Raw genomic sequence first — 26,216 nt, 5'->3', positions numbered from 1 at the left:
ATATGATTATGAATTTGTTTAATTTATTTTGTATTTAAATAATTAATTTTAATAATTAAATTATAATTTTAAGTTGTAGAGTGTGTATAATATTATGAATTTGTTTAATTTATTTTGTATTTAAATATGTAATTTTAATAATAAAATATTATAATTTTACTAAAAATTATATTATTAATTTTTAAGAAAAAATAGTTTGTTTATTTGATTTTTTAATTTTTGTTGGTTAGAATTTTTGGATATATAAACAAAATCAATATAAAAAACCTACCATTTTCAGAAACCCTCATTGCATTTAAGATAAAATGAATATATCTATATATATTCTAATTCTAGGATACATTTCAAAACTGTATATTATGAGGAGTTGTCAGGAAAGTTATGGAAATTTCGGTCATATTTAGAGAAAATCTGGTAAAGATTTTTGTAAATCCAAATTATAGTTGTTAAACTTCAAAATTTTAGGTCCTAAATGTTTTTGATGCTGCTGAATCTATTTCCACCATCAAAAACACGATTCAAATACTGTATCTACAAGATTTTTTGGTATTTTCTTTACCCAGATTCCACCCACTTTTGACCATCTTGACAATTCCTATCCTCGTTAAACAACTCCTTTCATTACTACCAATCTCAGAAACCCTGGCCAGATTTGTACACTATTTTTAAAATAATAATTGTACCGTCTTCACCCTACACGCGACACAATGGTGTACTTTGGGGAATAAAAGGAGACACAGTGTGAACCTAGAGGAATAAAAGGTCGTATACAGTGAACTTTGAGGATTTCCATCTCTCTGAATAGTAAACTGCTCACGGGATTGATCAGCTGCTGGTAACATGTTCATGTTCTGAGCTTGTCCGTACCCACATGGAGCCGAGGATTTCTGCACAGTACCGTATTATTATGAGGTTACCTGTCCCCTTAATTTTATTGAAAACAACTTGCTGGAATAAAAATGAAGTCTTCGATGTAGCTTGAATCCTACTCTATCACCTAACGAGCGGATATTATTAGGTTCATGTGGCGCCGTTCATGTAGTTGGTAGTCTGGCAGATAACAAGGAAGTCTTGGATGTGACCTGCAATCTCTTTTATTTCCACAGCTCTCTCATTCGTTATTGGATGATAAATTAAATGAACCAACGAATCTTTGACCCCATAAAATTTAAAAAAATAAATGATACAGCCTAAAAAATATCATTCAGGATCTCGAACTACGTACGCTAGGGGATATGCACGAATTTTCATATTTACCATATGCGTGGAGAACGTGGACTTGTTCATAGGACTCGACATACTTTTGGGAGCTACTAGTCAGGGAGACTTAACTACTAATCAACCCTGTTCGTCGGGATTCACATTTTGTTTTTTTTCAAACAAACAATTTTTTTTGTCGGAGCACGATGGGTGTGGATGATGACACTCATGCTTGATCCGATTAGGGTTTTCTAGGGTTACCGGGATCTACCGGGCCCTCCGATGACCCAAGCCCACAATGGGATTACAGTCATGGCGACCACTCCTTTGTTTTGTTTATGTGGATGGTAGGCGATCACTATTGCATTTTGTTTTCACACTGCCATGTGAGAAATCTTCCACAAATTCGCTTTCGTCGGCTGCTACTGTATAAACACGTTGGATTTTATTTCCAGATCTCTATAAATTTAATTGCATTAACAGAGCAGAATCTCGCAGGAGGAAGAGCATTACAGAGAGATTGGCTGATCTCTCGCCCTGTTAGACCGTTTGGCAAATAGAGAAACGAGCTGGTTTCTCGGCCTGTGAGAGGATTTTGCAGTCGATATGGCGGAGCATCATTTTAATATTGATTCTACCCAGGTTAATCCAACTATAGAGGACTCACCGGCCATAGCGGGCTCTGCAGAGTTCGATGACTGCAACGAAACAGCTCATCTTATTAGCAACGGTAAATCTCTTTATTCTCAATGGATTACACATTATCTATATAGATTTCGCTGATTGAGTTTATGTTAGATGGTTGGGAGGAATGATTGAGATAAGTTGAGATTGAATTCCTAAATTTATATCAGATGGTTGGGAGGAATGATTGAGATAAATCTAGATTGAATTCCTAAATCTATATTAGATGGTTGGGAGAAATGATTGAGATACACGTGAGACTGAATTTCTACCCAATACGGTTGGGAGGAATGATTGAGATAAGTTTAGATTGAATTCCTAAATCTATATTAGATGGTTGGGAGGAATGATTGAGATACACGTGAGACTGAATTTCTACCCAATAGTATAATGAAGAACTTTGATGTAATGATTTCTAGTATGAGTTGAGTTTATGTTGAATGGTTGGAAGGAAAAATCTAGATGAACATTTTATTCAATTCCTACCAAACATTTATATAATAAAGAACTTTGATGTGGTATAATGAAAAACTTTGATGTAATAGTTTTTAGTGATATTGTTGTTCTTGAAAATAATCTTATGGCTTTGAATTTTGTTGTTGAAAATGAATAATCTTCGAAAATCAAAATACATATATTCTCATATAAAATATAAAAATATTTTCAACATAAAAAACAACCTGACATACTGTATATTTGAGATTTAGACTCAAAAATATTGAGATTGAGACTGAAAAATATTTGTTATTGTTGCAGATGCATGGTACCAAGCAGGCTTCGTTCTGGTAACTTCACTGAATAGCGTGTTTGCACTGGGATATTCAGGAATTATCATGGTTCCATTGGGGTGGATAGGAGGCACTATTGGATTAGTAACAATGGCCTTATTATCTCTGTATGCAAATCACCTCCTTGCACGTCTCCATGAAATTGGAGGCAGGCGCCACATTCGATACCGAGACCTCGCTGGTCACATCTACGGTATGTATAATTTGCTGAACTTTTTAGTATATTTATGATTGAGATGAAAAAAATATTGGTTTATATTGAAAAATTTTAGTATATTTATGATAAGTTTTTTCACATTAGTTTATATAATTTACCATCTTATAGACTATAGTGTCTTCTCAAATTCACTTGCATAAAATAGTATATTTATGATAGTTATAAATGTGTACTGTGACTTTATTTTGCTTACCGTTTTGGGTTCAGCGCTATTGTCGTAGAGATCACTGTTGTGGTTGAAATTTCCATATATGGCTGGAATTATTCAAATGTATATATCATATTTAAATTGTTACGTGGCATCACGTGAAGTGTACGTTTCAGAATCTCTCACGTTGATATTATCCATTTAAGCCTGATATAAAATATAATATGTGGACGTTAAAATTTATGATAGTGATAAATATGACTTTAATTAAATAATATAATTATTAAAAAGGGTAAAAGATAATATTAAAGATCAAATTATATATATATATTTTTTTTATTAAGAAATTAACTAAATCAGGTCAACCATATATAGCAATCTTCTGCATATTCTTATTTTATTTTAAACATAAAAATATAAGATTAAAATTGTTTTGATGAAAAAGTTACATTAAATTAAACTTATTTAAAAAGATTTGTAATTATTTTTTTATAATTAAATCGATATAGCTCTCAAAGTATAATGAGTTGGCAATGTAATAAAAAAAGTCATCCATTCCTATCCACATTAAATCATTATTTTTCCCTGCAACATTAAATGAAATTTATGTAAAAAGATTTGTAATTTACGTTTTTTATATTTTTTAATATTTAAATAGATTTAATTTAGTTGTTAAGGTAATTGGTTTGAGAAATGGTTTCTAATTTAATATGATACAGATGTCGTAATGTAATATTTTGTTTTATTTTAACATAATCAAGATAAAAAACATAAAATTAATAATTATAGTTATAATTAATAGTTAAATTAATTTAAATCCATCTTAATTTTAAATCAATTTCTTAATATATAAAAAAATATATATATATTTTATGACTTAATAAATTTATAATTTATTTTTTAATATTTAAATTAAATTTATATAATAAAAAATTGTAATTTATTTTTTTATATTGAAATAAATTTAACTTTCAAAATAGAAATCAGTAAAAAAGGTAATCATTATATAAAAGTTATCCATTCAAATCCCGATTTACGCCTGTATTGTACTTACGCCTGTATTGTACTTAATAGTAATAGCAAAGTATCAGTGATGTTTTAATTTTATTATTAAAAAAATTACATTTATTTTTTTTTATTTATATATATAACATAATTCAACTACTTTTATATTTTAATATTTAAATTAAATTTATATAAAAAAAAACCTGTGATTTATCTTTTATATATAACCATCTAAATAATATTCTTATATTATTTTAAATATAAAATATAAGATTAAAATTATTTTGATGGAAGTTACATTAAATTAAACTTATATAAAAAGATTTGTTATTTATTTTTTAAATATTTAAATGGATATAGATCTCAAAGTATAAATGAGTTGGTAATCTAATTAATATATAAAGGTCATCCATTCCTGTCCGTATTAAATTATTTTTTCCCTTTTAATATTAAATTAAATTTCTGTAATTTATGTAAAGGAATTTGTAATTTATGTTTTTAAGATTTAAATAGATTATACTAATTGTTAAAGTAATTGCGTTGAGAAATAATCTCAAATTTAGTATAATAGAGATGTTGTAATGTGATGTCTTATAAACATTTTAATATGGTCAAAATAAATTAAAATAAAAAAACATAAAATTAATAATTGTAATTGTAATTAATTATAAATAATAATTAAATTAATCTAAATCTATTTTAATTCTAGATCAATTATATAAACTATAAAATAAATTTGATTTTTCTTGTTATTTAATAAATTTATGATTTATTTTTTAATATTTAAATTAAATTTATATAAAAAATTATAATTTATTTTTTTAATATTTAAATAAATTTAACTTTGAAAATAGAAATTAGTTGAGAAGGTAATTGTTATATAAAAATTATCCATTCACATCCTAACTTTCTCCTGTTCTATACTTAATACTAATAGCAAAGTAACAGTCATGTTTTGATTTAATTACTTGAAAAAAAAAATTGTGGCCTAATTGTTGAACTAATTTGCATTTTAATTAGGTAACTTAATACAGTCGGTCTTATGAGAGTTTTCTGGATCAATCTATCACATTCTTAATTCCAAGAACTTCCACATCCGTTGTAAATGAGAAAGGAAATAGTCATTATTATTTTGATGGCACATTTTTTAATAATAATATCTTAAATCAACTTTATTTTAATTTAATTGGAAATTTTCTGAATATTCAAAAATCCAAAAAGATGTTAATTCAATGTCCATATGTTCAACATATTTTTAAATATTATCACCTTTATTAAAACATTTCCCTCCCATGTGTGAGCCTCTCAGCATTATTAAAAAATTTCGTTTCGGTATCTTGCAAAGACAAGTAAAGTTCCTTTACTTGGAAAAGATGTCGATTGAACATGCAATCGAGCCAGAGACTGAATTATCTATATACATCCCCTACAGAAGAAGCTGCTCCTGATTGGTGTGCTGCATTATTACTTATACAAACAAGTCTGGACCAGAATTTGGGCGCAGATGGAATATTGGATCCATGGAGAAACATAAAAATGAAAGAGAAGTTGGCAATGAAATTAATTTGGGGGAAATATTTTTGTCTGTTTTTCTTGTTTTGTTTTGTGCATGAGATTTTAAAATATTTTTAGGATTTGCAATCTACATGATTCTCTTAAAGTTCTATTATTTCTTATTTAAATGGTAGATAAGACACCGTGAATTTTTAAGACTGTTGGGGAAAGATGAGATCAATTATTTAACTTAGTTTGGTTTTTTTAAGATCTATCATTTTTTATCTAAATCGTAGATAAGAAACTCATTTAGATTGCAGACTTTGGAAATATTTTGGATCTCATAAATAAAAGCCAGCAAAATTAGATCAATTTTTAACTTTACTACTATATATAACAAACATTAATCACCATGCACTAAACCAATCATTAACTCGGTACATTTTCATTTAATTCATTAAATATAATAAACTAATAATTAACTTAATCCATATCACTTAATAATATTTGCTATTTCAAAATAACCAAAATTCCTAATTCACCTTGAAGAAACATGCATAGCTCTAATGCGATGTTGTCATTTAATATATACAGCTTCCTAGTGTGTGGAGATAGGAATGAATCGTGGTAACTTGATACCATAAATGCTGCCAAAGGGAGTGGTATACGAGGGATCAAAATATCGAGCAAGATGAGTGAATTGCTTCATATCTAACTGCCTAGCGAATTGACCAATCATGACAAGCCTGCTGCAGTAGATCGGATTCAGCGATCCACTGACAAATCATTGTGAAGTCTGGATTGACTCTGGTTAAGGTTAAGGGATGATAAACCTGTTGCCAACTGCTGAAGGGCTATAACGCTGTTTAAAACGCTGTCCTGTTAAACGTATAAGCGATCTGAAGAAATGTAATGGGATGTTTTTTCAAGTTGTTTTTAGTGTGATTTTTTGGAAGTTTTTTCCGTAGGTTTTTTAAGTTTAATTTCTCTAAAATTTGGTAAGAATTTATTGAAATCACAAATTTGATAGGTAACCTATTCACAATAGAAGTACTTTAGGGTTTTTCAGGGTGTTAAATCTATATATACAATCAAAAAACCAGTTTAAATAACACAAATTAAAATTTCACCTCAAATTTTTCTATCAAATCCCGACACCAAAAAATTTAAAAATCACATTAATAAGTAAAAAACAACGACCTACCCATTAAAAACAACCCCTACTCCCGAATTTCTTTTAAGGGAATAAATCCAAAGCCTATTTCAGAGGAATAAATATTTCAGAAAGTCAACTATCACATGTTTAAAATAAAAAAATATACGTTGTGAAATTGAAGAGGACAAGTATGTAAGATTATAAATTTTATGTCGAGTATATAATTTATTAGTCAGCCTAGTTTATAGGGAGAAGCTCCCAATAACATTTATATTGGGTAAGCAGGTGGAAAGTTGTTTACATGAGTATCTTGTTTGAGATTGGTAAATCTGTGTAATTTTTTAAAGTAATATATAATTTTATATTTTATTTTATAAAAATAAAAAATTGTTAAAAAATGCATTGTGCTGGTTTATTTTATACATAATTAAAAATTTTGTTTTAAAATTTAATAAAGAAAAAATATTAAGAATATAGGAATATTTAATATTTTAGGAACATTGTATTTTAGATATGAAGATATGATTATGAAATATATTAACATAATCACATTAATAAGTTTACATAAGTGTATATCAATTACATGTATAATTATATTAGTAAATGTGGTTGGTATGTTATCATAAACATCAATAGTATAGATTTAATATTAATATTAATAAATATAGAGTTATAATAATAAGATTATAAAAATAATTATTAGTTTATAAAGCATTATTATTATTATTATTATAAAAAAAAAAATATTATTGATATTATTAATAATAAGATAAAACTAAAGGATTATTGATATTATAAAACTCAAAATTTATTGATATTATAAACTCAAAAAATTAATAATGTTATAAATCTATAGAATTAATAAATTTAAGAAATTAATATTAAAAACTTGAAAAATTAATCTTTACTTATTATATATATTTATTTTATAAATAATTAAAATATTTATATTAAATTTAATAAAGAAGAAAATCTTTTAAAATCTTTTATATTATATATATAAAAAGTGATGATCATTAGAGACATTATAAATTTGGAAGAATTAAAAAATAACAAAGTCTAAGTCTAATAAAGAAGAAAAATATCGTAAGAATATTGCGTTCTGGATATGAAGATATGATAATGAAGGACGTCTTAAATTTGGAAGATATATATCAGTCTGGATATGAAGTGATAATCATGAAAGACATTATAAATTTGGAAGAATTAAAAAATGCGAAAGTCAAAATCTAATAAAGAAGGCTGTAATGGTGGAAAAAGAGGCCTAGTCCAGGCTGAACAACTTGACACTCATAACTTTTATATAATATCTCAAATGTTAAACAATAAAATCAAATTGACATCGTCAAAATTTCAATTGATTGTAAATTTGAAATTCCAAACCCTGGCAGTCTATTTTCTATTAAAATTTAATGTAGAAGCATTGCCTACTGCTCATTAATGGGCCATACGCTGTGCTATTAAAAGTATAAGCTGTTTGTTTTCTTTTAAAGATTGGTGTGAAAGCATTTTAAAACGGATCGAGAAAGCTGTGCGAAGATTATCCAAGAACTACCAAGTCAGAGAATGCGGCGTTGCAGTAGTCAAAGAAGGAATCAACCATTGATTCGGAGTCCGGAATTTGTCCAATATAGAATTTACTTTTTCACATTATTAGTTATTATTTTTGAAATTATGTTTTTACATTGTTATCTATTTAAGCCTTTGCCATGGTTTTCCTCTTTATCTGATCCTATGATGAGTCACACTTTTGGTTCCAAAGGCGTCCACCAAAAAATGCTGGACTTTGTTTAATTATTATAGATCACACTGAAGCTTGAATACAGAGATTTTCACAATTTTAAAAAATATTTTAAATAATAAAATATTATAATTCTAAAAATAATAAGGCAATTATTTAAGAAAAAAATAAAAAATTTTGAAAAAATAAAAAATATATTTTGTATTTTATCATATTTATATTTTAAATAGATATAAATTAGTTTAACTATTAATTATAATTGTAATTATAATTATAATTATAATTATAATGATAATGATAATGATAGTTGTTAATTTTTTTTGGTTAATCTTAGAATAGATATAAATACTAAGCAATGGTTGTTTCCTTATGGCTAAGCCTTTATGATTTTTGTTGTTTCTCATTTTTTATGTTCTTGTAATAATTATATTTTTTCTTGATATTTTGGATAATGTAGGGTTGTAATTGGTTTTGATAATCAATGTTCATGTTTATCATGATATCTATGTAAAACTAGCAATTGTCCCAAAAGGTACAAAGAGAGGCCAATAGGATTATTAAATTGGAATTGTTGAATTTTTAGAAGAGTTAATTGGTTTGTGAAAAACCTTGTTTTCTTGGATTGGATCATTGTACAATTACTTTTCTTTAGATGTTTTGTTTATATCTATATTCCCAGGAACACATTGAATGTCTTATTTCATTTTAGAGTAAGTTAATTACCCAAAATCAAGAGGTTAAGTTAATTACTCAAAATCAAGAAACCTCTATAGATGGCCAAGCATATACGAAGCTTGCTAGTGACCAAGGCAATAACCACCATGACTATCCCCTACCAATATATTTCATTGAAAACCATAATTGTATATTGCATTTAGAAAGTCAAAACATAATATTAGAAAACATGTTGATATATTGCTATTAAAAAGTTATGCCATTAGAAACCATGATATTATTACTATATTTTATAAAGAATAATATACATATATAGAATGATACTACATTGAAACCCATAATTGTATATTGCGATTAGAAAGTCAAAATATAATATTTGAAACCATGCTAAATATGACATTGAAAACCTTAAATGTCAAAGGGAGAACTTAGAAGTTGGAAATTAAATTACCACAGCCATTCCGAAGACCATGTCTATAGAGAACCATGGTCAATGCCAAATTAGGAGGCTGGAAGGCAAAAACAAAAATAAGAAAATACCAAATCGTTGCTAACATTACATGTAGCAAGAATAAAAGAAGCACTTCTTCCCCATGGATGCCTTCCTGATTGTGATCTCACGCTCACCTGAAGACGACCATGCCTGAAGACGACCATCTAAACATGAACACGCACGCTCGCCTGAAGACAACCATGCCTGAAGACGACAATCTAAACATGAACACGATCGTGTTGGAGACTGGTTCATAGCACATGCTATTGTGTTAATAATATTTGACTAAATTAAATGTCGCACAACAAGAATTAATCATTATCTGCATGCATAAAGAAACACCATGGCAAATTATGCAGTGCAGTCAAAAAAGAATAGCATGCAGTTTTCAATAAAAAATTTGTTTTATATTGTCTGCATACAAGAAATGATCCAATGGGTGCAGCAAGACCTCTACAAAAACTTTAAACAGAAAACTTGGGTCAGCTAGCATGCGGTTGTGTAAAGCAGTGCTTCCTCAAATGGCTATCCCTAGAGGCCACGCCGCTTCCTATACAATCGAATCAGAATATAGCTGAGAGAAAAAAAGGCATCATTATGCTAGTAATAAAGGCAAAATAAATCCAAGTACCACAAATATAATATTAAGTATGATTTAAACACACGAGCATACTTGTAAATCCAAGTATCTAGAAAGGAGCAATTGGCGTAAACCAACAGCTTTGGCAACTTCTGCCATATCAGATGGAAGAACAGCCCCTCGAGCCTCTGCCTTTTCGAATACTTCCTCTGCATTTAAAATGGGTCCAAATTCATCTTCACCATCATTCCCACCTTGATCACCCTCATTGTCCCTACCACCACCTTTTCCCCCTTCTCCTCCTCTAAAGTTTCCATTGTCATTCCCTCCAAAGCATCCTCCATCACCACCATTATCAGCATTTGAACCATCTTCTTTAATATCCACACTATTTCCTATTCTTGACTGAGATAGGCTTAGATCTCCTCCAACCATTTTCAAAGGAGAAATGACAACTTTAGGATCTTTAACTGATTCAGAATCAAAATCCATCTGGCATTTAACCCTGAAAGGCCTACCTGCCTTAAATCTTCCTATTGGAAAGTTTATAATTAACTCTATTGTATTTTTCTCTCCTCTACAACGATTAAATCTCTATAGTTCTAGACCTTAAGCTAGGGGTGAAATTTATTTGAGCACCAACTTCAATAGCCTTGAAGTGTTTTGTTGGAGTACACAAGATTTACAAGGGCCCTATCATACAGCCAAAGACAGCTTCTCCCGAAAAGGAATACAACGAATCCGACTTTGGCCTTGTGAAATAAATGCACGAATACACCTGCAACTCGACACTCAACTCTGAGTAGAAAAATAAGGGATTTGATGTGCATAAAGTCACTAACTATCTTGTGTCGACTCGAAAGCGCTAAATTTTTTTTAACAAAACAATGTGTGATACTATAATTTAAATGTGCAGATTAGTTGGGCTTCGCTTCCTCTCAAACAACCTGAAATTCGAGATTTTGCCTAAAACGAGACATTCAAATCCAAAATTTGAGAAATGCTCTATCAATTTAGTTCAAATACGATAATGAACAACCCATGCAGCTATAGAACTTAAAAGCACAACTTCAAGATGCATCGGATCACGGCTTTGGGGGTTTGGGGATCAACATGTGCTGTGTGCCATCCTCTACCACTAACTAACTATCATTGCTCCCATCTCATGATGTGATAGGCATTATGTCTCACACCTTATTTATGAAATCACTAATCACAATGCTAATCCACTTAATATATATATATGTATAATACTTTAAAAATATTAAAAACAAACCATAGTTGATTTGCATTAGAATTCCATAAAAAATTCAAATTTATTTATTTAAAATAAATATAATATGTAACATTCATAATATATTTTTTCATAAAGTTATATTCTATATCTATGGGTGACCTAACACTTTAAAGTAGGTTCTATTTGTGGAGAGTTCACTAGGCATTTCCCTCTAATAGAAAAGATATGATAATCATTCCCTTTGCATTCTGTATACCCAAGTCTACATCACTATTTTTTTTGAATGGCCACAAGATGTATACCCAAGTCTACATCACTATTTTTTTTGAATGGCCACAAGATTTTCTAAAAATACTTATAGTGTTTTGATAAAGATATCCATTACTTTTCTGAACATACCTCCACATATTTAAAAAGTACTTAGGTTCATCGATAAAGATGTCATTACTTTTATAAAACTTACCACAACCTTTTTAAAAAGTACCGGTAATTTTAAACGATTTACGTGTTAAATCTTGTAAATATAAAATGAGTTTCTACCATATAAGATGTGCTTTCATCAAAACCGAAATTGAGCTTTGGGATTTGCATAGTGCGTTCACATGTTTTCAATGGTTGTTACGGTAATTCAGCATTGGAATGTGGAAAATTCATCTCGTCGCGAGATCGAATCACCATTGGAATGTGGAAAAAACCCTCATTGTGCCACATCATTACAAGTAAAGATAGTTTTAGAATTTCTTATAATCTTTTCCCATAATTCGATAACAAGACTATACTCATTACAACGCCTAATATGATATGATCCATTTGTCATGAACTCCATAACGTTGAAGGAAATATTATCTCTATTATCGAAGGGCTTTAATCGAAATATTGTTTGATTTATACAAAGTGATTCTACATCAAAATTTTATTCCATATGATTTAAAAATTCATCGTAATTTGCAGGGAGAAAAATGTACTACATCACATGGACTTTACAGTATATTAATCTCTTCATGGCTAATATTGGATTTATCATTTTTGCTGGACAAGCTATAAAGGTATGTTGCTAATACTTATCCAATCTAAATCCGTTGCTATTTTGTTATGTTAAGCTATATAATTTTGATTTTTTAAATTAATAAAATAATATAAATATTTTTATTTAAAAGATCAAAGTGAAAGATTTATGGTTTGGAAATTAAAAAAAAAAAATGAACAAATCATTTTTTAAAACATTTTAAATTTAAATTAAATTATATATATCTATATATATAATTCATTTTGAAAGTAATTTTAAGTATATTTCTCATAATAATAAATTTGGTTATAAAAATAAATAAATTAATAATAAATTATTTTTTTAATTTTATCATTAAAAAAATATTAATAAAGTAAAATAAAAATATCAATTTTTAATAATTAACTTAAATAACATACTTTATTATAGTTTCATTTTTTATTATTTTATATTTAGCTTATGAAAATATTAAAAAGTAAATAAATAAAGAAAATTAAAAAAAATAAATTTTATAAAATATAAGCATTTAGGATTATTATTAAATTTAAGCTTCTATGATCTATAAATTTAAGCTTCTATTAATTTATATATAACAAAATAAATATATGATATAATACATTTTTATATTTTCTATCCCTTTTGGAAATATATATTATGTAATGTATAACAAGTGCTTATTTGATTAAAATTTTGCAATATATTTATGCAATGCAAAACATGTGCTTATATATAATTTCTATTGATTATTTTTATAGGTAATATATAGCTTGTATACCACTGAAGCTTTGTTGAAGTTGCCTTATTGCATTATTATCGGTGGGCTGGTTTGCATTATTTTTGCATATAGCGTTCCACACTTGTCAGGTCTAAGGTTGTGGTTGGTTGTTTCAACAATCCTGAGCCTCATCTACATCATAACTTCAATTGTCTTATCTATAAAAGATGGTACTCCCCCTCTCTCTTTTAATTAATTGTATTTTATTTCTAATGTTTTTTAATAATTAGTTGTATTTTATTTCTAATTACTTAGAATCCATTTGCAAAATAATAAAAACTTTGGGATTAATCAACATTTATTATATTCGACTGGACATGTAGGTGTTAATAGCCCAGCAAGAGATTACGGGAATCCTAAGACAAAGACAACAGAAGTTTTTAGTGCAATTGGTGCTACAGCAAGTCTCGCTTTTGCATATAACTCAGGCATGCTTCCCGAAATACAGGTATGTCCATGTGTTTTTTTGTTTTTACTTATTTTATATATTATTATTAATATTAATATATAAGCATGCTTCCCGAAATACAGGTATGTCCATGTGTTTTTTTATTTTTACTTATTTTATATATTATTATTATTATATATATATATATATATATATATATATATATATATAGATATAGTATAATATATAGAAGTTGTTTTTAGTGTGATTTTTTTGGATTTTCTGTTGCTGGAATCTGGCCAAAATTTTTGAGGTGAAATATTGATTTGTGTTACTTAAACAAATTTTTTTACTGTATATATAGATTGAGCGCCCTAAAAAACCTCTAGGGCACTTCGATTGTGCAAGGGTTACCCATCAAACTTGTGATTTCAATAAATTCATGCTGGATTTTAGAGAAATTAGACCGGAAACCCCACCGAAAAACTCCCAAAAAATCACACTAAAAACAACTCATAATATATATGGTTCATGGTTTTATATTTATAAATATATTAAAATTTATTTTAAAAAAATTAATAATCGGTTGAAATTATTTGTATATTAAATTCATATATATATATATATAGTTTTCAAAAATAATGATGATGGTTAATGTCTATTATGGTCAATATGATTTATCAAATTCTATAGAAGTAAGAAATTAATTAAAATTACTTAATATAGTATTTCTATGCTGGAAGAGAAGTGAGAAAAACCTTCACATGTCGTCACAATGTGACAAATATTTTGAAAATTAAAATAGATTTAACTATAAATTAAACAATCTTAAAAAAATACTTTTAATCTTTAACCCTTTTAGTATTACACAAATCATAGTTTAATCTTTAACTTTTTAATATTACAAAAATGATAAATTCTTTTTTTCGCAAACATATTTTTTAACATTTTATAATAAATATAAAATTTTAATATATATTATTACTAACCATATATTGACTTGGTTAAATTCTAATATATGTGACTTGGTTTCATATTGGAATATTTTTTTTCCCTTTAAAGAAATGATTAATGGGTTCAAATAACTTGAATTTCAAATTTCTTAATTCTATTTTAATATATTGAAGAAACAAAAGAAAAAAAAACACCAACAACTTTTTCAAATACTTAAACTAAAGCCTAAATATACATATAACCATCTAAATTATAGGTTATATAAAGGAGCTAATCCAAATAGGATGAAATATCTATTTAGCAGTGTGAACTACTTAAGCTAAAATCCTAAATATACATATAACCTTGATGGTTATAGGCTATATAAAGACGTTCATCCAAATAGAAGTTCTAAATGTTTGCGAGGTAACTACCCTATATATTTTTCAACAACATCCTTTTGGGTTCCATAATTTGAACCTTCTATATCTCGCAATAAGTGGTTTGTGGAATTTGCAGATGCAAGTGTTAGTTTCATAACTCTCGACTAATATTGTGAATTGAAGTTGATACACACATTGTATATTATATTAATTAAATCCTTTTGGGTTCCATAATTTGAACCTCAAATATCTCGCAATAAGCGGTTTGTGGAATTTGTAGATGGAACTGTTATTTTCATAACTCTGGAGTAATATTGTGAATTGAAGTTGATACACAGATTGTATATTATATTAATTAAATTTTGATGTGTCTTTTAAATATTAAAGATGATAGGAAAGAATTGCAGCAAAAGCATGGCCAGGTTGTCTCACAGCAGTAGTGGATGTCGTTGGGGCATCTGGAGGCTTAGTAGTTATATGGGACGCTCGTACCATTATGCTCAATAACATCCATGCTAACAAGAATTTCATTCAAGCAATGTTTCATATCACAAGGACTAATATACATGGGAATCTAACCAATGTGTATTTTCCCCATGAGGCCATGCACAAGATAGAAATCCTGAACACCCTTTCAGCAATCAACACTGATAGGCTGCATCCTTTGTGGATTACTGGGGGCGATTTCAACATGATCACCAGGCTGGAAGAAAAAAGGGGAGGCAGGAACAGATGGGATAAGGAAGGGAATAATCTAAAAGATTTTATTCAGAACAACTGGCTTATTGACATGCCATTCAATAATGGACTTTTTACCTGGAACAACAAAAGAGCAGGGTTGCATCAGATTGCATCTCGTCTGGACACATTTTTACTACCAGACAATGCAATACGTATAGGAGGAGACTTTTCAGCTTCGATCCTGTCGCTTTCAGGGTCAGATCACTAGTCAATCTCTCTTCAATGGACTCGTCCTAGCAACACAACTCGAAGACCATTTCGCTTTGAGGCTTTCTGGATATCTCATCCGGATTTCATCAACCTAATCAACACAGAATGGAATAATTTTTCTCCTCCAAATGGTACAAAAATGTTTCAATTTCAGCAAAAGCTTAAGCACCTCAAGGGCAGGATCAAACAATGGAACCATTCTTCTTTTGGCAACATTTTACAGGCTCAGAGTGCCCTCGATCAAGATATGAAATGACTGCAGTAGAGGATTATAATTGAAGGCCGTTCAGATGACCTGTCAGAACAGGAAAAGCATCTTGAGTCGCAGATCATAGAAAGGGAAAAACAGTTAGAAACACTATGGAGGTAAAAATCGAGAATAAGATGGCTTAAGGATGGGGAAAAAACACAAAAAGTTTTCACAGAACCACCATCCAATGTAGAATGAATAACAACAATATCACTCATATTCAAAATGAGTAGGGGGCAAAGGTGGAAACTCATGAAGAAATTGAAAGCGAACTTTTAAACTATTTCAAGCAAGCTCATCAGGAGCCATAAATAGATACATCGCTCGCCATAGAAAAAATTACAAGGAGCATTCCTAAAGTTATTACAGAGGATCATAACCAACTACTTCTCAGGCCTGTCGACTTACAGGAGGTGGAAACGGTAGTTCGTCAACTGAAAGATGGGAAGGCGCCTAGCCCGGACGGATTCACCTCAAATTTTTTCCACAATTTCTGGGAGCTGATTAAAATGGAAGTCTAGCAGGTTGTTGAGGAATCAAGAACCTTGAGATGGATTTTTCCAGGGATGAATGCTACATTTTTTTTCCCTTATTCCTAAGGAATCTCAACCTAGCACACCTGACAAATTTAGGCCTATTTCCCTGTGCAACATAATCTGCAAGATTATCTCCAAAATCATTGCCTCCAGACTCAAACTGCTGCTCCCTCTCATCATTTCGCCTGAGCAATCTAGATATGTTGAAGGCAGGCAGATTACGGATGGCATCATCCTAACTCATGAAATCATCCACTCCCTGAAGCACTCCAAAAAGTCAGGTATGCTCCTTAAAATAGATCTCTCTAAAGCATTTGATAGCTTAAGCTAGTAATACATCAAAAATACTCTTATCGCTTTTGGTTTTTCCCCTCCCTGGGTAAGGTGGGTCATGAGTCTTATATCCTCCTTCTTTTCTATACTGATCAATGGCATTCCCTCTTCCCCCTTTCATCCTTCTCGGGGAATTAGAGAGGGAGACCCTCTCTCCCCTTTTCTTTTCGTTATTATGGCAGAAGGGATAGGTCGCAGCATTAAGAAATCTCAGCAATCACAGCTCCTAAGAGGTTTGTCTTTTCTTAACTCTTCCGCCTTTACTCACCAGAAATTTGTTGATGACAACATGCTTTTTTGAAATCCATCCGTCCATGAAGGTCGCCAGCTCAAGATGCTACGGATGGATTTCTCGGAAGCCTCAGGTGCCTATATCAACAAAACCAAATCCCAAATCTTCTTTTTTCATACCCCTGTGTCTACCCAAGCAGCCATAGCCCGCATTCTTGGTGTCTATCCACTCCATTGGTGTTGCTGAAAGGATCGATGTTGAGTGGGCTTTGTTGGCCAATTTCGCATCAAATCTCGGGTCGGTTAGAATCTCTTGTGCCACTAGATACCCTTCAATGTAAAATTTGACTTTTCCCTTTATTTGAATACCAAATAAATTTACATTCTTTTGAGAAATGGTGTAATATACTATAGGGATATTACTCTGTCAAAAAAAAGCCTACAACAAAAATATTACCTTTGTGCTCCTAAAATCCCTTCCCTAAGTCAAATATTGGTGGTAAGGTTACTGGGAGAGGAAAAACAAAGATGATTTTGTGATATTCAAGGTAGGAACCAATTGGGAAGCTTTTTTTGATGCCCTTAAGGAGTAATTTTACCTTGTAAGGAACTATGATGATTGGTACATGAGATGGACAACCTTCCAATAGGAGAGAGAGAGCAAGTAATGCTAGAGTACACCAATATTTTACATACCTTGCACTTAAAGTTGGGTATTAGAGGCTCTAAGAAACACCTTATTCTAAAGAATTGTAGTGGTCTACACAGGTATATACAAATGGAGATTAATTTATTAGACATATCCTCATTAGGAGCCTTTTATTGATATGCTATCAAAATTGAGTAGAAATTGGAGTTGAGGAATAAGTGTGAGTTCATGTCTACAAAATAATTGCAACAAAACACTGGAAAAGGTGGTGCAAACTCACAAAATGAGGGATAGGGAAAGGAGAGCCAATCTTAAGTCGACTAACCCAAGTCACAAGAAAATAATGGTAATGGGAAGTTGAAAAAGGATAGCGGAATGTTGTGTGACTTCCCCAAAATCTCATGGCACAACACCGATGAATGTCACTCAAAACAAGAATTGCTAGTAGAGCCTAATGAAAATGAAATATAATTTGGATTTCATTTTTATTCTAGTCATGGTAAAGAAAAGAGGATCGTCAATTCAAAACATGTGATATCATCATGATGGAAAGGATCCAACCAAAAGAACCAGATGCGCTTGAAGAGGGGAAGCTCCTCTTCCATTTATAGATGTGGGTGAAGGGGACCCTGCTACATTTCATCATTGAGATTAAGAGCCATAAGAACCATATATTATTTTAGGTCAACAATACATTGAAGCTTCCAATACTACCACACCCAAAATCTTATACCATTCACTGGTTGAGCCATGCAAGAGACATTTATGTCCATGAGAAATGCTTCCTATCATATGGAATAAATCCCTTGGAAGAAGTGCTACTATGTTATGTTTACACACTTGAAGTTTTTGATTTTCTTATAGGTAAACCTTATAGGTGGAAATGTCATGTTACTTATGATTCACATCCCATAGTTTCCTTATAACTTTTGAAGGTTAGCTTTAAAGGGTACCATAGGTAGTTCCAACTACTACAATTTCATTTATCTCTGCAAAATAGTGCCAAAAGGTAATATATTAGACTACAAATACTTTCCTATTCATAGTTTAACTAAAAGGTGAAAGGAATTTCATTGCAACTATAAAAAAACTCAACATGGGGTCCCTCTACACAACAAAAGAAATTGGACAAGATTTTGGAGACATACAAAGATATCCTCGCTCCACCTGTGTATGTCCCTCAACACTACCATGTCAAACACTCAATTGACTTGATACCTAGTGCTTCTTTACCTAATGGCTAAATATAAAGACAGTCTCTCTTGGATAATGAGGAAATAAAATGGCATTTTCACGAGCTCATCCAAAAGGACTGCATTGAATTGAGCTCTTCACCTTTGCAAGAGTCCAATTGCATTGGTACAGAAGAAGGATAAGACATGGAGACTCTATATTGATTATAGAGCCTTGAAAAAAATCATTCTCAAGAGTATATATCCAATTCCTTAGATTGGAAATCTTCTTGACTAGCTTAAAGGTACCAATTACTTTATAGATCTTGATCTAAAGTCAAGATACCACTAGGTTCTAATTGAACAAGTTGAGGTATGGAAAAAAACCTTCACATCTATAAAATACCTTTTGAGTGGTTGGTCATCCCCTTTGCATTCAAAAACTCTCTAGAAACATTCATGAGGATGATCAAGCATATCCAACATCCATTAAAATTTATTTATTTGTGTTGTACATTTTGATGACATCCTCATCTTTAATAAAAACTAGGTTGAACATTTGCAACACATTTAGTAGGCCTTCATCACCATACAAAACACAAGTTTGATTTTAATCTATATAAATCCTTATTTGGCTTGTACATAATTCAATGTTTGGGATATATTGTTGATGAACATGGGGTGCATGTGGACCCAACTAAGATCTAATTCATTTAGGATTGGTAAGGCCTAACAACTCTAACAAAACTCCATATCTTCTTATGACTTGCTACCTTCTATTGAAGGTTGATGTTACAGTTCTCTCATATTGCTTGGACCTTAAGTGACATGACCAATGTTGGAGGAAAAGAAATTTTCTTGGTCTCAGCCACAATAGAAAGTATTTGAGGATCCAAAACATTGACTTTGCTTTGCACCAACTCTCACACTACCAAACCTCCAATATCCTTTTGATCTTATGATAAATTTCTAAAACCATTCTATGAATGAATTCCTCACTCAACAAGGACATCGAGTGGCCTATCATAGTGAAAAACTCTTTGATATTGTTTTTATATACCCCACATATGAGGATATATAATCCATCATGTAGGCATGCCAACAATTGAAGTAATATATTTAGGGGAAGGAGATTATCATCCACATTATTCATAGGCATTTACAAATCATGAAAACATAAGAAAAGTCACAAAATGAACTACATTAGAAATGGTCCACGTATCTATGAGAAATCCACTTGAACATCAAATAGAAGTAGATTAGCACCAATCATGTTGCAAACTACCTTAGTCAGCCCTTGGTTTTGGTGCTAATATAAGTTCTTAATTGTCGTGGGAAACAAACCTCTAGGTGGCCATAATTATACAATATTGACTCTGACTTCACCACCACATACTATACATTGATCATAGGAAAAAGAGTTCTAGACTTCCACCTCCATGATGCGCACTTGTAATATCTTGGCAACCTTTATGTTCCATCAAGTGAGTGTACCAAGCTAATTTGTGAGGTGCACAGTCGAGTGGTAGGGCATTTTGGTGTGGAGAAGTTAATAGCAGTACTTTAGTAGTGCATCTACTAGCCAAATATTCGATAGTATGTCCACCAATATATCATATTGTGCACCACCTATTCCATTGTTAAATTAGTCATCAAGAAGAAAGAACTATAAAGTCTTATACCTATCCTAGACAAGCCCTGGGAGTTAGTCTTTCTCGATCACATGTCAAATTTTCCATCAACTAGGCATGGTAATGATTGTGTGTTTTTGGTTGTTGACGGGTTCTATAAGATGGAAATTTTTATAGCATCCAAAAGGAGCATCATAGGTAAAGTTGTTGCTAAACTCTTCCTTGAGTGCATTTGGGTTCATTTTGTGCTACTTCAAAACATCCTTTTAAATAGGTATATAAATTTTGTTATAACTTTCTAGTCTAGCATATGGTATCTGATAGATACTAAGTCAACCAAATCAATCACCTTTCATCCTTAAATAAATGGGGAAATAGAAGTGGTCAACGGGATTATTATGCATATATTTTGCATGTGCAACTCCAAGCATCTGCATACATGGGACAAAAGTCTTCCATACATTTAAGAGAGTTATAACATATACTTCTATAGCTCTATTGCCATATTCTTTTTCAAAAGTTCTTGGGATTCCAACCATTAGCCCAAATGGATGTAGTTGTGCCCATTTCATCTTTATTAGAAGAGTCCTCTCATTCTCAAGTCAAGGAAGAGAGAGTAGCCAAATTTTTTAAATGGATCCAACACCTCTAACAACGAGGTCATGATATCCTACAAAAATTCAATTCCAAATGCAAGTAGTGACACTATCACCATGGGGATCCACACACATTTCAAGTTAGTGATAAGGTATGGTTGCATTTACAGAAAGAATTCCTTAAATGCCCACATAGGAAGCTTACACCACCTCGATATGGAAATTACACATTCTTAAAGAGTGTGGATAAAATTTATTTTGAACTGAGTACTCCCCTTTCCTTTTCTTTCACCTACTATTTAATGTAGAGCTACTTCAACCATATTTTCCACCTTTGTTAGACACCTTGGAGGAAACCAAGAAATTTCCCCCCACATAACTTGATCTTGTATACTTTCTATTGGTTGGAGTGGATTGGATCATGAACCCCAACAAAAACTATACTCACCAATAACACATACAACTCTACTATGTTTTCAAAGCATGAAATCTTCTTCCCCAAGGAAAGTGTCTCAACAAGAGGCACATTCAATAGAAGTTTCTATATCTGATGAGGGAACTTGAAATAATGGATACTTTTGCTTCCTAAGGGGAGAGGATTGATCTAGGATTAGATTTTCACCACATTACTATGCTTTATATTATATTTCTTTGTGCATACTTCATTTCCTTTCATTCCTTCCATTTCATTCCATGTACAAACCAAATAAAAAAATATCCTTTTGGAATTGCACACTTCTCCTATAAGAGGATATTTAAGATTCTTAAGAAGTTACCATAGTATTAAGAAGGATATTTTATAGGAAGGTATTAAATCTATTGTTCAAATTTTTGAGGTGGTATGTGGGGTTTTCTAATAGAATAAGGGAGAGACAATCAAGATCCAAATTCTCCTACAAACATTTGCTATACCAAGTCAACATTGTAAATAAATTTCAATGAATTTTATTACAAGTTTACCCAAATCTAAAAGAAAAAATTGTCATTATGGAAATCGTATGCCCATTTTTTATCTCTTTCTCATCATTTGAAAACAAGCATAGTGGCAGAAACATTCATAGAAATAATACAAAATCCACATGGAATTTTGAATATTATTTTAGGTGACAAATCCAATTTTCATTGGAAAATTTTGGGCAATTTGTTTTCTTGTTTGGGTACATAATTTTCTCATAGCTCAACTTACCATCCTCAATCCCATGGGAACATGAAATTGCAAATTAATGTTTAAAAATATATCTCCAATGTTTTTCATTTTATAAATACACACAATAGGTCAAGCATTTTTCCCTTGTAGAATAATGGTACAAAGCATCCTTCCATACTTCATAAGAAAATGTCCCCTTTTATGACATTTTATGGATATCGTCCTCCAACCATCACATCACCCTTGAAAATTATTTCAAAGGTTCAATGAGTGGAGGACCATATAAGGCACCAACAAGAGGTTATCAAATTATTGAAGGACAACTTCGTTATAGCACAAGATAGGATGGAGCAAAAAGAAAATCAAAATCACAGTCAAAGGGAATTTTAAGTGGGATATTGTGTGATTCTATAGTTACAACTATATAAAAATATTTCCCTCGAGAAAAAAATAGGAGAACAAGAAATTAGCATCCATGTATTATGGCCTCTATAAGGTGTTGCAGATGATTGAAAGTTTTCCTTGAAAATTTGAGTTGTCTCCATTTTTGCATTTACATCTATTCCATATTCCTTGCCTAAGCAAGGTAATTGGTGATGATATCTTAGTCCAAACTATTTTTAAAAAGATTAATGAAGAGTGGAAAATCATACTAAAAAAAAAAAAAAAATTGAAACAAAGATTAAGCAACTTGGTATGAAGAAATTGTTGAGTACCTCTTCAAATGGAAGAACCTTCTGGTGGAAGAGGTTGCATGGGAGAAACACTCATGGTTAGTTAAATGTTGGGGACAACACTTATGTTAAAAGGAGTGGCATGTTAAGCATATAAAGTGCCTTATTCAACCCTATATATTGAGTTATCGCATTTTTATTGCTATATTAATAGGTCAACCAAAACCTTTCATTACATCATTTCATTATAATTATAATTATAACCATTGTCTCCTACATAGATACACACACACACACACATATATATATATATACATATACATATACAAGGATACCTAGTTATAGGATTATCTCATCTTGTCTTTTCTATTGGATTCATTGTAAAATAAAGTTTCCCCGACAAAATAGATTATATGCATTAACGTTTTATCATTTTTAAGAGACCTGGATCGTTGCACAAAATTCGCATATGCCTTAATTTTGTAAAAGAAAAAAATTAAAATTAAAATTAAAATCTCGATTGTAAATGATATTCTAGTGGCATTATAAATTGTAGGGACTATACTTCTCATATAGTCAACAGGTTTACTTAGTATCACTTCTTCGTATTTTATGGAGGATTCAAATGTTGATATTGATACTTAAATTGGCAAATATATCCATTTTCTTCCTATATAATGTTGATAGAGTTTATAAACTCTTCTAAATTAAGTTTATAATTTATTATATCCATTAAATTTAAATAAACATCTTATAAACTCATAGAATTCTTTTAATCGTTTCTTGCTTCAAACTAAATCATATAGCTTTCAATTTAATTCTTATTTTTATTTTTTTTTAAATCAGTTATAGTCTCGGTCAATTCTTCATTAATCAAAGCCCTTAATTTATGCCGCTCAAAAATATTTATTAATAAAATAATCCCTTATCTTATAATAAACATAAAACTCCACATTAAAGCATCATATTTTAATCCATTTTTTTTCAGAAAGAAAATCATGATATTAAAGCATCATATTTTAATCCATATTCTCATCATTTCCGTATTTCTTTGTTTCATAATATCCTCGAATAATTTGATTAATAAATAAATTATTAATTATCCTCGTCGCTTATCTATCCTTTCTTATATCTAAAACATACATACTTATATTTCTTATATCTAAAACATACATATTCATCAAATTGATATTAAGTTACTTGGATCAGTTTACACAGTTCTTAAAGGTCTCATTATTTTGAGGAGGTTGAAAACATCATTACTAACTATGAAAATAATAGCATACCTTGCTTTTTTTAAGTGTAATAATAAAATAGCATACCTTAGCTCCTTTTTTTTTTTTTCTTTTTCCTGGAAGTGTAATAATAAAAACCTTGTTCACTTGTTACTAGAAGTCTATATATATCAAACATATCACACAGAAATTTTAAAAATCTTTATTCATTATATTTAAAGAATTTTTAAGATAAAAAAATTTAAATAAAATAAATATATATATATATATATATATATATATATATAATATTTTTAATTTTGTATATATATGAATTTTTTTAAATAATTTAGTAAAATATGAATAGAAAAAAAAATTATATAAATTTAATTCTTAACTTTGTCGAAAACAATATTCCTATATAACATAGGGATTGTACAAATGACTAATTAAAATATCTTTATATATGATACAACTAATTTTCTTTGCTTTTGCTTTGTTTTTGGCAGGCTACAGTAAGAGCACCATATGTGAAGAACATGCAAAAAGCCTTGTATTTACAGTTCACTGTAGGAATTGTGCCAATGTACATTGTTACTTTTGTAGGATATTGGGCATATGGTTCATCAACCTCTTCATATCTTCTCGCTAATGTAACTGGGTCCAAGTGGGTTAAAACTCTAGCAAATGCTGCCACTTTTCTGCAAACCGTGATAACACTACATGTACATAACAAACCCTTAACCCATTTATTTTATATTTCAAAAATATATATATATTTTAACAAACTTAGTTGTAATTGTAATTGTGGTTGTAGATATTTGCAAGTCCTACATATGAATATTTGGATACAAAGTTCGGATGGAGGAATGAAAGCATATATTCTATGAAGAATTGGGCAGTGAGGTTAATGGCTCGAGGGACATACTTGGGACTTGCTACATTCATGGCAGCATTACTTCCATTTTTGGGGGATTTTGTAAGTCTGACAAGTGCGGTCACCTTGTTACCATTGACATTTGTGTTAGCAAACCATATGTACATTAAGGTGAAAGGAAAGTATTTGAATACATTACAGAAGTCATGGCATTGGGCGAATATATGTTTTTTCACCTTACTATCAGTGGCAGGAGTTATTTCAGCAATTCGCCAAATTGCTATCGACTCGAAAACATATCATGCATTTGCTAATCTTTAATTATGATATGATATTGAACATACCATGTATTTACTAATCTTTAATTATCATATGGTATTGCCTAGTTACCATATGGTATTGCTTTCTATTAGACGTATGTTCACTTGAATTTTATTCATTTTTCATATCAAGGCATTTCATTAACACCTATTATAGTTGTTAATGATACATTCATTTAATCTTTAATTTATTTGTTGTTCCTTTCACTATAAATTGTTGTGAGAAATTGATATATCTAGCCATTTAATACATGTATTTTTGTTTGTTTGTATATATATATATGAATGAGAAACTCTAGACAAATTGTCACCATTGATGGGTAATGTCTAGAATAAATTGTTAGTTTTTATACTCCAAAAATTTTACTGAAAAATATTATTAATTTCTTATATTTTTTAATATAATATTAGAATTATTATAGATTACAATTCTTTAATTAAATGAAATTATTATTATAAAATTTATATATTTAATTTTTTGCTAACCATAAATAAAATGTTTTCGCAACAATGTTAAATTCATTTAAAAAATAAATATTAACAATGTTAAATTTTATATATGATGAAGAGTTAGAGATGAAGAGAGAAGAATCAACAACGGACATTTCCAAATGTGATTACTATCTACTTCTGAGAATTGATAATCAAATTCCTGTGTAAAAGTTGTGTGACTTTGAGATTTGGGATTAAGATATAATTTTTTTCTTCTCACATATGGGTAACCTAGTACTT

At 30.1% G+C, this 26,216-nt stretch overlaps 1 protein-coding gene across 1 annotated transcript; it reads left to right on the top strand.

The window, feature by feature from the left end:
* Positions 1-1,422: 1,422 nt before the first annotated feature.
* LOC149223849 (proline transporter 3-like) lies at positions 1,423-25,576 on the top strand. Its single transcript, XM_089385944.1, has 7 exons — positions 1,423-1,930; positions 2,641-2,865; positions 12,370-12,464; positions 13,180-13,369; positions 13,523-13,647; positions 24,797-25,012; positions 25,105-25,576. Exons 1-7 carry the CDS (start codon positions 1,807-1,809, stop codon positions 25,483-25,485), a joined length of 1,356 nt encoding a protein of 451 aa, XP_089242070.1. The 5' UTR covers positions 1,423-1,806; the 3' UTR covers positions 25,486-25,576.
* The last annotated feature ends 640 nt before the right edge of the window (positions 25,577-26,216 follow it).

Source organism: Pinus tabuliformis, chromosome Q (genome assembly GCF_031772625.1).
Source record: "Pinus tabuliformis cultivar Carrire ecotype Pingquan chromosome Q, CPIR1, whole genome shotgun sequence".
Classification (NCBI taxonomy): domain Eukaryota; kingdom Viridiplantae; phylum Streptophyta; class Pinopsida; order Pinales; family Pinaceae; genus Pinus; species Pinus tabuliformis.
Note: the sequence above shows the minus strand (reverse complement) of the source record. Positions and strands in the feature narration are given on the sequence as shown.

What these genes read in the sequence shown, in the direction of transcription:
- LOC149223849 (XM_089385944.1), top strand. Translation starts at nt 1,807, where the DNA reads ATGGCGGAGCATCATTTTAATATTGATTCTACCCAGGTTAATCCAACT. An exon ending in AGCTCATCTTATTAGCAACG is followed by an intron (nt 1,931 to 2,640) that starts GTAAATCTCTTT and finishes TTATTGTTGCAG; the next exon opens with ATGCATGGTACCAAGCAGGC. An exon ending in TTGCTGGACAAGCTATAAAG is followed by an intron (nt 12,465 to 13,179) that starts GTATGTTGCTAA and finishes TTATTTTTATAG; the next exon opens with GTAATATATAGCTTGTATAC.